General features: G+C 36.9%; 1 protein-coding gene across 32 annotated transcripts in view; it reads right to left on the bottom strand.

Moving 5' to 3' along the window:
- Nrxn1 (neurexin 1) overlaps window positions 1-14108 on the bottom strand; it is a 1084885-nt gene that overhangs the window by 315845 nt on the left and 754932 nt on the right. For all 32 annotated transcript variants that reach the window (XM_051154322.1, XM_051154409.1, XM_051155231.1 and 29 more), the window contains one exon: window positions 7929-8110. In XM_051154322.1, coding sequence (XP_051010279.1) covers window positions 7929-8110 — 182 coding nt within the window. The remainder of the gene's footprint in view (window positions 1-7928; window positions 8111-14108) is intronic.

Raw genomic sequence — 14108 nt, 5'->3', positions numbered from 1 at the left:
AAAAAGAATGTAACAAGATAATCTATTGTTGGAGGCTTGACACAATGCAGCAGTTAAGCATCTGGCCACTGCCTAATCACAGAGCATTTCAGGCCAGTCTGTACAGCTGGAGACTCACTAGAAAGCCACGCATCAAGAAGAAATGAGCCACAGGAAAAGATGATCTGTGGACCATATTTCCTCTAATAATGGGCATGTTACCCAACTTTTCCAACCATACTCATAAATTCCACCTACCAGATCAGGAAGTGAGAATATTGCAGGGGCAACCGTGCAAACACTGAGCATAGAAACAGCGACCTTGCTGACTAAACTGCAGCTACTAAACATCAATGGGAAGAAATAGTTTCGAGATCATTGAAAGAGAGGACAGGAAAAACACATTTTTTAAAAAATGGGTTAGTACCTTTCATTAGACTAGAGAAAGAGAAGGGGAATATGGAAGCAGGTCCCCAAAAAGGAAACTCAGATGAGAAAACGGAGGATGCTTCATTTAAAGGAGAGCTTGCCTTCCCTGTAAACAGGTTAAAGCCATCAGCGCATGGGTGATTGCTTCTTATTATTACTGGACTGACATGATCAAAGAGGCAATTTTAGAAATTAATGATATCAAAGCATATAAAACAAACTGAAAAGTATTCAAAATGGAGATAGGAGAACAACTGAGCAGTGAAGGCAGAGTGTAAATATCTAAGTGGTAAACATGAACTGGGTAGGTAAAAGCTACCTTCTTAGACCACATTCATTAAAAGTCTCAACTGAATTTCAGAGGAGAGAAAGTACTACTAGCTAATTTACAGGAACTGGCTCAACAAAAGGACCACTAGTTGCTTTAACTTCTGTAAAAGAAACTTGCAAGTTGTAAAAATCAAAATAACAAAAGCTGTGTCAACTCCCTCATGGGAAAAGAAAAGGAGGGGGGGAAAAGTCAGCAAAGCCAAGCATTATGAGTAAATGGATGCTACAGGTCTGCAGCAGGGCTAATCAGGTGTGGTGATTCGAATAAAAATGGTCCCTCCTAGATTCATATATTGAACATTTGATATGCAGTTTTGGGAGGTGTGGCCTTGTTGAAGAAGTTGTATCCCTGGGCCTGGATGTTGAGGTTTCAAAAGCCCACACCATTCCAACTTAATGATTGTTTTCTCTCTCTCTCTCTCTCTCTCTCTCTCTCTCTCTCTCTCTCTCTCTCTCTCTCTCTCTCTCTCTCTCTCTCTCTCCCTCTCTCTCCCCTCTCTCTCTCTCTCTCTGCGTCATGATGGTTGTCTCAACTTGTAAGCTGTTAGCTTCTGCTCCAGGGCCATTCCTACTTGCCTTTTGCAATGCTTCTTGCTACTAATGACAATGGATCCAGCCTCTAAAACTGTAGGCAAGCCCCCGTTCCATTCTTTCTTTTTATAAGTTGCCTTGGTCATGGTTCATCTTCATGGTAATAGAAAGATGATTAAGATGGCAGCTAAAATTGTGTACAACCAAGTGACCTGATTTCCATCCTCTGAAACCACAGAGTATATGGAAACAACCAGCATCTGAGAGTTCACAGATACACACACACTGAGGAACAAAACAAACACCAAACAACAAATACGAAAACAATAAACCAAATAAGAAGAGGAAAAAGGAAGAGGAGAGGAGAAGAAAAGTTTCTCTTTGTTATTTTTTCAGTATGCTCACAATTTGGCAAGGGTGTGTATGACTGTGCTTCTAATGGTACGGCTTGGTCATTACCGAATTAAATATAAATAAATGAATAAATAAAATTCTAGGGAGAGTTTCTTTCATGGTTTATTTTTTGAAATTTAGTTTGAAACTTCCAAGGAAAAAAGAAAAGCGAGGTCTTTGCATCCATTAGCTTGGCCCTTTCCCAGCACAGTCTGGCACTAGCTATCCTCATAGCCAATCGAAATTTGGGCATCAGTTCACACATCTTCCCCAGAGATGACTTTGTCCTTCATACCTCAGCAGCTTGGATGACAAGAAATTTCCACCACATGGTGAAAAGCCATTATTTCAGTTTTTTAAAAAAATTCTAGTCAAATTGGCATGTGTATTCTAATTAATTCATACAAAATCCAGGAAAACAAAACCATGTGCAATATCTACTGTACTTGGGTTGGATTTAAACAGTATGCGGCAACATGGAACTCTCATAAATAAGTGCATCTGTTGGCTAAAAAGAACATTTCGATGTAGCAATATTTCAATTTTTAAAAGCCGGTGGGGAAATAATTGTGTTCTCTGGTGTTCATATTACTATGCACCCACATATAATTATTGATTTTAAAAGCACATTTTTGTATTGAATGTTAGAACACTAAGGACATGTAGTCATGTAGCATGAATACCGACAGACAAAGATGAAAAGGGATAGGCATGAATCAATATCGGCAAGTTATTTAGAGATATTTAATATTTACTATAAATACAATGCTTTAAGAGTATACTAAAAATGCTAATCAAGGGTATATTTGTAAATCAAAATCAATTAAGAGCTTGACTTTCAAATGCAGCTTCCGCCGCAGCAAAGCACAAAGAAAAAACACTTAAGGCAAAAGTGTACAGCAATTCACTAGTGGAATTTAGAATGCTCTTTCATGCTCCCAAGATGAAAGTATTTCAAAGAACACTGCTCACTCACACTCTCCTCCACCTTCTCCGGTTTGGATAAGGCACCACTAACATCCACAGAAAGGATGTGCCCTTGTTGACACTAGCTTCTTTCCATAAACAGGGAGGTGTTAAAATTAATTTCCAATTAACCCCTGGAAAGTGATGCCTACAAGAGATTTTCTGAAAGTGACAATCTTGGTAAAATTACATGTTTCACCTGATAAAAATTATATGCTACAACTGACAAAATCAAACTTATTTCAACGCTTTTGCTCATTGCTTCCAAGTATATATTTTTAATGGACTAAAAAATCCTTCAACATCACTAATTTAAACGTTAATGGTAGAACCCTTCACAAGTCACTTAAAAACAATTATTTATCCAGGGCTTGCACGTGTAATTTCTAAGTAATGTCAACTTATTCATATCCACAAAACACCACAAGACCTGGGGCATAGATTCTCAGCAAATAGAATGAGATCGACTTAAAAAGTTATAACAAGCCATATTTTCATATTTTGTACTATTCACCATTATTACAGATAGCATTCAGTGACATCAGAAAGTTTATCTGGAAGTCAGAGAAAAACATGAAGTAACTAGAGAACCACTCATGATAAAATATGGCTACATAATAAATTGGGTAATTTTGAAGGAGAGATAAAATTATTTATCACATGCATTCTTAAAACAGCCAAGGATTCTGCATCATGTATTTATAAAATATTAACATCAATTGGAATACAGATTTCTATAAAATAATTATTATAAATTATTATACTTTTTATATTTTCAAAAGGAAGCTAAATGATATTCTCAGAGTTATATGGAAACCAGTGTCTATAGAGCTTTTTCTAACTGAAAAGTTAAAGATTTATTAACTTTTCAATATTTAATTAATTTATTAATTCTTTCAGAAATCTTTATTAATTCTGCACTCCAAATCTTCACCATTTCCGATCTCCTCATAAACTCTTAAAATCAATAATCCATGTAGCTTTGAACTCTACATTGATGGCATTTATATTAATTCAACAAAAATCAAAGTGGGACACTTGAGTCAAAGTGAACTTTCTCCAAGTTGTTGTATTTTTTAAGTTCATAGTTAATCAAAATTTAAATGTGATTACATTTTCCAGTGAAAGCAAACTTGATCACTCTGAAAAATGGGAAGGTAAGCCACACCAAATATTCAAATCTTCACTGAAATTATATGCCAATCAGACTTTCCCACTAGCTAATTGAAACAGCATTATACATTTTTAGCAAGAATGGAGCATCTTTTAATGATGCAATCAGCCTTCTTGTTTATTGCCTCTATCAATTAAAGACAGAGCAAGATTTTTAGATGAGATCCATACAAAGTTTATACACTGCTGACTTGAAAAACTCACATGAAACTTCCTGGCAGTGTAATGGGTGGTTCTAACTTTAATATAGATAAGATATATCACCTGTTTTACAAGTCAGCTTTAATCTGTTGTATTCTTAAGCAAAACAAACAACATTAATATACTAAAACTACATGTTGTTTTATTTTTAAATTTGATTCTGGGGGAAAAGCAGCAGAATCTATTTTGGAAAACCAGAATGAACCTGACATTTGTACTAATAATCAGATGAAACAATTCTCAAATATTCTCAAACGTAATAATTAATATTAAGCACAGTTGCCAAGCATGCTGGCTGTAATCCCAGTTGTCAGGAGGCAGAGGTAGGAGGATCAAGTCAAGGACAATCTGTCTCAAAAGCCACACCACCGTCCATGCTTCACACACTGAGAAGAGAGGCCTCTGTCAGACAGCTCATCATGCATTTATTCTTTCCTCTTTCTTATTTCCCTTTTCCTTGCTTTTCTACCTTCCTGGTTTTCATTTTTCTCTTTACATTTTTCTTTTCCATTCTTTCAGAAATGCAGTTAAAAAGGGAATTAGAGGTACAGTTCTGTATTAAAACCAACATGCAAACCAAACCAAAAAACAACTTTGAGGTAATTTTAAACAAGTGCAAAAAAAAAAAAAAAAAAAAAAAAAAAGGTTTTTGAGCTCTAATGGCCAAACATTCTGCACATACAATAAGTAAAAAGGAGGGAGAGAGGTTTTCCTTTGTTGCATTTTAGACCATGGCTTGTCAGAGGGCAGTTATGCTAGGCTCCTGTCTGTAAGCACAGCAGAATATCATTAATGGTGTCAGGGATTGGCTCTCTCCCATGGGGTGGTTCCCAAGTTGGGCTAGTCATTGGCTGGCCATTCCCTCAATCTCTGTTTCATCTCTATTACTGAACATCTCATAGTCAGGATAAATTTGGTGCTGAAGATTTTGTGGGTGGATTGGTGGGGCTGGCCTCAAAAGTCCTGCATGGATATAGGAGGTGGCGACTTCAGTCTTTATATATACTACCTCCTAACACACAAGCCCACCATCTCAGCTAGAGTCATCCTTGTATCTTCCCAGGAGTCTACCTTGTCTGAGGTCTCCTGCTTATCTCAGAGATGCCACCCCTAATCCATTTCCCTTCTCTCACCCAGCCCTCTCACCCCCCAACTCTGAGAGTCTTCACCCAGCAGCAGATGCTGAGAACCACAGCCAAACATTAGGCAGAGCTTGGGGTGACTTGTGGAAGAGTTGGAGGAAAGATAGAGGTAATCAGAGGGGACCACAAATCCATAAGAAGACCAACAGATGCAACAGATCTAAGCTCATAGGGCATCACAGAGGCTGAAGCCCACCTAAAAGCATGTATGGAGCAGACCTAGACCCCAACACATATGTAGATGATGGGCAGCTTGGTCTTCATGAGGGTCCCCCAGCAAGTGGAGCAGGGGCTGTCTCTAACATGGACTCTGTTACCTGCTTTTGCATCACTTTCCCCTAGCTGGGCTGCCTTGTCTGACCTCAGCGGGAGAGGATGCACTTAGTTCTGATGAGTCTTGTTGTTCTAGGGCAGGCTGAGGGTCTCCCCTTTTCTGAGGAGAAGGAGATGGGGAAAATGAAGAAGAGGATGGGAGGGTGAGACTGGGAGGAGAGATGAGAGGGAGCTGCTATCCTGATATGAAGTAAATAAATTAATCAATTAATGAGGAAAAATAAGGCCGGGCCTGGCTTTAGATAGTAGTGGGTAGGGCTGAATTTAACAGTGTTGAGAATCCCAGGAAAGTAGCCTCCATTCTCCATTAAGCCGTGGGGTCAAGGGAAATGTGAAGAATTTTAATCTGAGAAGAAAATTATGTAGAGATAACCACTGAATAAAAATATGAGTGGCCAGGCAAGACCTAAAGGGGAAAGCTGGGAGGAAGGGAGGCAAAGAAACCTATGACTAGAAGAAGAGCCATGCATGACACATACTGGGGCAGACAAGGAGAACATCACCTCTTTACTTTAAAGGAAGTTTAAGCTTATACTTGGTCAGAATTGGAAAGAAAAGGCCAACACTGTAGACCAGTCTCTTGGTCTGTAAAACAAACAGCAGTAGTTTGAGTAATCCAATAACAGCTCCTTACCACTACAGAGCAATCATTGCACAACCTTTCTCAAGCTAAAGGTGTAATTGGCTACAGATCAATAAGTAATTTCTCTTAGAAGGACAAAAGTCTTGATATATGTGTACACGCACAGTCACACACACACACACACACACACACACACACACACACACACACGAATGAAATAGCAAAGTCCTTAAATCAAAGCCCAGCAAATATATTTTGAAAGTCAAGATTACTCTAAACAGCAAGATTTCTTAGTGCCCTGTGAAGTTTATCTCAACTGATCAGTTATTTATGATGCTATAAAAATCCAAATGCTTTCAATTTTGATTGTTAGGTATTTGCTGAAAGGCAACTGAAATTACTTTCCAAGGGTTGCCATTTTATGACAAGTGCATTTTGAATGGAAATTTACAATGGCTCAATAATGGTTGTGCTGAGGTGTTATTTTCTGTTTATTTTTTCCCCTAAGATTAGCAATGAATTTGGCTCTTGTGGTCAATGTGAAACTTTACCTGACTTATTGGAATTTCTAGAAATCTGGTGTAAAAATAAGATTAAGAAAAATGAGTGCAGTCCTTTGGAATTAAAACTTTGTCAATCTGTGGCAATGTAGTGCGGTGACTGGTAGTTTTCCTAATTAGTTTAGGATCAATGCCTGGGGCCAGTTTCTATCAAGAAAGACAACACTGACCTGATCAAACACCCTTTGGGGACTTAGGACTTGGTAAAGGCAAACATGGAGAGGTAAACATAAGGAAAATGGATCAAATTTCTACAATCAGGAAAATGAAACAAACAACAATACTCATGCATAACAGAGCATAGAACCTGGAGAGGTTTATCTGTGTCTGAAACTTCAAGAGGGAAGAGTCTAGATGAGGCAAGAACCACCTGGAGTTTTGGGTTGCTGGGTTGTCTTTAATGCTCCTGGCGAGGGACCCCTGGGCCTTACACGTGTTACACAAGCACTGTACCACTGAGTTCTGAGGATGGTATCTTTCCCAGGTTTTGACTTTGCTATATGGAAAAATGCTTCTCTCCCTTAGCAGTTAACATATGTATTCTTCTTCATGAGAGACACAGAGAACTGAGGAAATGAAGAATCACAATTGTACTTGGTAATACCTTAAAAGTAGGAATGGCTAGACAAGCCTGAACTGTAAAGTTTGTGTGGAAACTATGGCTAATGTCTCTCTTTCATAAGTTACTGTTCACCTTTTACTATGCACCAGCTAAATTTGTATATGAAGTTCAGCAAGGATGAGACAGAAAAAGAACAGTTCTCGGAACTTTCCAGACAGCTATCAAAGCTAGTACAAAATGACCCAGAAACAATCATGTTTGTCATTTTCACATCCCCAACTTAAAATTTCACATCCTTAAAGTTCGCTTCCTTCATTCCTCCCACACCATATAACTTTAGACAATTTCTACTCTGGCAAGGAAAGAGGTAAAAACACTGAATCTTTGGATGCCACCAATACTACAACCCCCTGCATTCAACCAGATGGTACAGTGCTACCGAGCAATAACTTACCTTATTAACTTGAAAAATCTGCCTAGAGCACAAAACTCACTCCAAAATGTCTTTGCAAGCACAAATTTGCCTTGATTTCAGATTCAAAAGTAAAAATAACTTTCCTCCTATTGTGAAGTACATGCTAACAGAAGCACTAGAGTTTATTAGCTCCGTCGCATATTCATATTGCATTTGATGGGAATATTTATGAATATATGTACATATATATTTATATACACACACATATATATATATATGAATAGAGTTAATGATAAAAAGGAATTTCTAAGTCTTATTAAAAATTACTTACTATGTGCAGCTCAAGGTAGTCACCCAGGCCTGAGGAACTGTCCACTCGCACCAGCACTGCTTCCTTCTGAACGGTGCTAAACCCTATGGCCAGCCTGTCTGCTCGTGTACTGGGTCTGTCATTAGGAGGCCACTTATATGTGATCTGTCCACCACCTTTGCTAAAGATATATGTTGTCCCAGCTGTAAAACAAAATACAAATCCCATTAGTATCAATGCGCCAAGTCTATCTTCCTGATAGCATGTTGATCTAGCAATAAAACGTTGATGTTACACACAAAACTATGGCAACACAAATGATAGATTTCAATGGAACTTGTTCAAGAAAGAGAACAGAGCTGTTTTAACAGAAACAGAGAAACCACTCAGTTTTTTATGCACTCATTAAGTCCTTCAGCAGGTATTGCAGAACAAATGGCAGATTTCAGCTTTCTCAGTTGAGATGGACAAGCATGCAATGTAATGGTCTTTCATTTTTTTCCTTCCAGTTTCTAAGAATTCATTTAGGATGAAACATTGATGGAGGCTTTAGAAGGCATCAGAACCATGTATCAACTTGTTTCTGAAACAGGGGCTGCCTGAAGATGTGGCAGGGTCATTCAGCACAGGGGAACAAGCAGCAGCAAACAGACTACAAATCAAGTTTATATGGGGAAAGGGTCTCATCACATATGACATAAGATAGCTTATGAATTGACATCCTCAAACCACAGAAGTCATGTCAACAAAGACATAGCCCACTCCTGGAAGTCAGGTCTTACTTAACATGAAGCATCTAAGGTCTGTGAAACAACACAGCATCTTAGAGAGGTCCTTGCCTCCTTCCTTCCCTCCAGGTAAATATTGGTGTTACAGTATGAAAAATAATATTATGCTCTCAGTCATGAGTGTTAAAATTATACTATAGGTTGAAGATTCTAGACATTATCCAATTTGTATAGAGTGGTTCAGTGCGCTGGATTCCCACATTGCTTCATCTCTCATTGATCACAAGGAATCCCATGAAAAAGAAGAGATGTCAGAAGAAAAATATGTAAAAGAGAATAAATGAGCTGAAGAGATGGCTCTGTAGTTACAAGCACTTTCTGCTCCTGTGGAGGACCTAGCTTCTATTCCTAAAACTCACACAGTGACTCATAACCATCCATAACTTCCAGCTCCAACACACCCAATGCCTTCCTCTGACTTATGCATGCACCAGGATTATTGGCTACACATGACAGGCATACTTGCAGGCACAACATCCATACATAAATAAAAAGAATAATCAAAGAGTAGGAGAGAGAGAGAGAGACTTAGAAATAGATCTGAAAGTATCAGTGGGGACACTAAATAGAAAAATCATCAGGTTAAGGCCTACCTGGACCATAGACTGAATTTATACATAGCCTGAACAATGTAATAAGACCCTGTCTTAGAAAAGGCCTAAGGATGTTCAGGGTAAAGTTTTCACCCAGCAAATGCAAAGCAATATGTTCGATCTGCAGTGAGAGAGAAAGAAGGGGAGGGAAGATTAAAGGAAGGGAGGACAGGGCAGGGGAGAGGAGAGGAAATGAAGAAGAAGTTTGCCCATTGGTTGGAATTAGAATGTGAAACATCTTCCATTAGTTCATGAATTTGAACATTTGGTCCCCAGGTAGTGGCAGCATTTTGTCAAGTCATAGAAACTTAAGAAGAGGAATTTTGCTAGAAGTGAATCATAGGTGTGGGTCCTAAGGTCTCACAACCTACTTCCACTTCCTGTCTGTCCTCTGCTTCCCAAACTAGGCGCTTGAGACTCTTCTAGCAATCTTCCTCACCATTGTGGCCTGAGCCTGCAAACTGTGACCAAAATAAACTCTATCTTCCGTAAGTTTCTTTTGTCAGACAGAGAGAAATACCTATTAGGCCTTTTATGTTCTATTTCGCCAGAAGTTCAGTCATCCTAATAATACTAAACAAGTAGTCTTTTTTTCTGCCTTGCTATTTGTTATTTTTGAAGATTATTAAGTTTCTTCTGTTTAGTAGCATGTCAATAAAAATAGAATATATGAGAAAAGGGCTGTAGCAGTTATAGAATTGTAACTAGTGAAGACACTAACTTATTAACTTTCTTTTTTCTTTAATGCGTATGAATAAGGAATGCTACAAAAACCAGAGATTTGCTTTATTAAAAAAAAAAAAAAACAGCAAAACTATCTGAAAAGTCTAATATTCTCTCAGAATTATCCAAAAGAAGCCATGTTTCAAATAACATTGGCTTACAATACCTGGTACATTTTTCATATTTATTTACTCACCTACTTATTTATGTATTTATTAATTGTTATAATTGCATTTTGAGACAAGATTTCATTCAGGTTGGCTCCAAAGTCCTGTCTCTGCCTCCCACAATTTGGGATTATAGCCAGAGCTTTCACACCTGGCTATGAACTTTAAAAAAAAAAAAATACATTTTCATGATGATTTTGTCATTCCTTCTATATAGGATGAGTATCCTACATTATACTTGAGGAAGTTCAGTTATAATAATTAGCTTCTTTGCTAAACCCACACATTTGGTTAAGTGGTAAAGCTAGTTACAACCTGTATTCTAGCCTTCTGCCCTACGATATGTGTTTTTTTTTTTTTTTCTTACACTACTGTTTCTATTACACCAAGAAATGCAGAAAAAAGTTAATTGGATATATCAGTCTACTGCATCAAACCAATCATCACCTGTTAGTGTCTCTTATCAGCAGTGACATTTTCATCTGATGACTATGTGCTTTCTTTCTGCCTCACAATGCTGGAACATATAGACTAATATTGCTGAGGTTTCTTCTCAAAGTTCTCTAACTATAAATGTTTCTAAGTGTTTAATTATTGGCCTGAAGATATTTATCTAACTATCTAAATAATGCTAAAATAAATATTCACAATTTCTATTAACCATGTATTCACATTGATTCCTGGACACCAGCAATGTACCAACTGCTCATTCCTATATGTGATAACTTTATGATTCTTTAGGTTTCACTAAAAAACACAAACATAGTGATTAATTCTCAACTCTTTTTTTCTGCAGGTTTATCTAAGTGGGACTTTCTTCTTTGTGTAAAAACTACCATGCATACATACCACGTACACTATACTGAGTGTAAACTCAACAGCAAAATAAAGAAAAGAATTAGACTAGGCTTGGCTCATCTGCTCATCCCTACATACATGCTGGCTTCTTTTCTAAAGCTATATTGGTACCAAACATATAAAATATCTTATATACTCTTAAGTCCCTCCTTTTACCCAGATAGAAAATCTTCTTCATAATCAAACACAGTGGCCTGTTGGGTTGAAATTTCAGAATAAAATTCTTTAGGTATATGCTTTTGCAAATTACAAAGTTGGCATGTTTCATGCACCAAGAGAACTTAGAAATGATGAATATAAACTCTGGCTTGGGCTAGACCTAGTTTCAAATTCCAGCTGTATCATTGATTACCCACAGGACCACGAGCTAAGGACTTATTTTATACATTAATATTTAGTACTTCCTGTTTGAAAAGATAAATGAGACCAGCACCACTGTCTTATAGGACTTCTGTAAGTATATGAGAGGATTCACAGAAGCACCTGGGCAGCCACATTCTATCATATGATGAGTGTTCAGGGGAAGAGAGAGAGAGACAGAGACAGAGAGAGAGAGAAAGAGAGAGAGTTTATGTCTGCATGTGTACCCCCAAACCTCACAGAATTATAAATAATAATGTTGCAACAGTTCTGACTTATTTTAATATAAGTACTTTGAGAAAATTTGCATTTATTTTAAATTTGTTTTCAAACCAATCATCTTTAAATGAAAGACTTTTGTACATCACAATTTTTATTCACTCTGTATTTCATACTGTGGGTTAACACTATTCTTTACATAAATATATCCTATTAGTGCTATTTATTTTCACTAATAGATTTGATATTAGATTACATCACATGGGAGTTTTTAGTGAAGCACAGAATATTGCCTCACCACCATAAATCACCTAGCAAGGCCATACTATAGCACAAGGCAAATAGTCACTTGATTATTAAGCAAATACATCTACAAAAATTGAGCTAGAACGTAGCTTTATTTTAATGTGTTTATTCCTATAACAGAGGTGTTATTTTTGTATGAGTGATTTTAGAGCAATGGAAGCATATCACAATGACAGTTCTAAGCTTTATATCAAATGGAAGAGTAGAAAGGATGTGCTGCTTTGATTACTTATGCACGTTTCTAGGTGCCAAGAATTAATACATCAGTGAGTAAAGACAAATTGAACTTGGCATCCATCACCACACTAAAATGTATGGATGATGCAAACTTAAAGTGGTTTTTAGCAATCTCTCCACTTAATGTCTTGCAGCAATCTCTATTACTCACCCTAAATTCATTAACAAAGCTGGCACCATCAATCCACATCCTAGAATGTCAACATACTTTTGCTGAAATAAGTATTTGCAAATGTTATTCATGAGTTTTGTATGCATTGTCTGTGATGTTATAAGAAATATTTTCAGCTCTTATTGAACACTGCTTTGTACATGAAGGACATACCCTTCCTACCTACTTTCTTATCATCTGAGTCCTATCTCAGACTCACTTTGTTTCAGCAAGTCTCATATATTCCCCTAATGTATCGAAGCCTTCTGAAAAAGAAATCCAATCAATGTGCACAGGACTGTTCAATTATTGGCTACTCCAGATCCTTGCTACATATAAAATCATATAATTAACTTCTGAAATGACTAGCTTCTAACTCATAAGTATATGAATAAAAGGTTTTTTTGAAGTCCTATAATACTTCAAATGTTATCCGGTAACCAATGCGAAACATTCAGGCCATTATGTTTCCATGAAATATAACAGCAATATAATACTTTATCTAGAGAGAGTTACCAGGCTGTCAGATGAAAATTAAAATAATTATAAATGACAGCTTTTATTCTCCTATAAGCATGTTAATATTCCATTCTTAACTCTTGTTGCAGGACATTGATCCCATTGTGAGCCCCGAGATTGAGAACTATAAAAATCTGTTTCTAGTGGTGTGGTTCAGCCCTTGCACACATCTTTAATGCAAGAATTTTCTGTACACAGGATTTAATAAAGTTAACCCTGGTCAAGAGGCTGAGCAAGCAACCAGCTGACAGGGACTGACAGGATAAAGATTGAGAGAAGGGTATGTAAGAGCATGTGGAGAAAAAGAAAAGGATTTTGGATTTTGGATTTTTTCTTCTGGGATGTGAATTGAGTAGAAAAGCTTTCTTTTTCTAGGACATCAGCTTAGTAGGAAGATCAGCTGGGGTGCTTTCTCTGTCTCTCTGAGCTAGTAAATTTTCAACCCAAGATCTGCCTCCTGAATGTTCACTGGTAAAATAGAATGGTTGGAATTTCTCTGTTTTAACAGTAACAGAATTTGTTGAGCATTTTTAACATATGGGATATATTCTTTGGATTAAAGAATGTAGAAAGAAAAATTGATAAAAAGATACTACCTTATATTATGAAAGAGTATAAGAATAACTGTAAAGTCACTAAATTGTGAAATATACAATAATATTAACAATTATTAGAAACAACAGCTAATTACAGATCATTCTCTCTAAATAACTGTGAAAATGTTCTTGTTCACAGGAATTATTCTATGAAATCAAAGCCCTGTTAGATTTTCAACGTTAATTTTTTTCAGGAATAAAAGACATACACAAGATTACATTTCATTATAAAAGACTGAAAGTATCAAAGTATACTTAGAGTAATGGACAAACTCATTGTATGTATATCAACAGACTAGAGGAAAGAATAGAGCAATTAGGTCTTTAGGAAGGAAAAAGAAAGAAAGACTCCAGTAAGTGGAATGTTAGCTACTTGTCCCAGACTCCTGATCAAAGTAAAAATAAATAATTCCCTAATAATGGTAGTCTTATCAGAGTAGTTCAGTATGATGTTTAGGTTGGACAGAGAGGTAAATCTGTATGTTCACATGTTCTATCAGAAGCCTAAGTTCCTAAAATAAAGGAAAAATCTATAAATGTTGCTTGTATTTACTCAGATGATGGGATGAGAGGAAAGTCATAACCAATCTTTACTAATACATGGCTTGGGCTGAGCCCAGAGCCTTTCTATATAAATATCCCTAGGTCTAGGCCTGGAAATGTCTAACCTCCATACAATCTAAT

The sequence above is a fragment of the Acomys russatus genome, chromosome 1 (assembly GCF_903995435.1).
Source record: "Acomys russatus chromosome 1, mAcoRus1.1, whole genome shotgun sequence".
Lineage (NCBI taxonomy): Eukaryota > Metazoa > Chordata > Mammalia > Rodentia > Muridae > Acomys > Acomys russatus.
The sequence above is the reverse complement of the archived record's forward strand: the minus strand, read 5'-3'. Positions and strand labels throughout refer to the sequence as shown.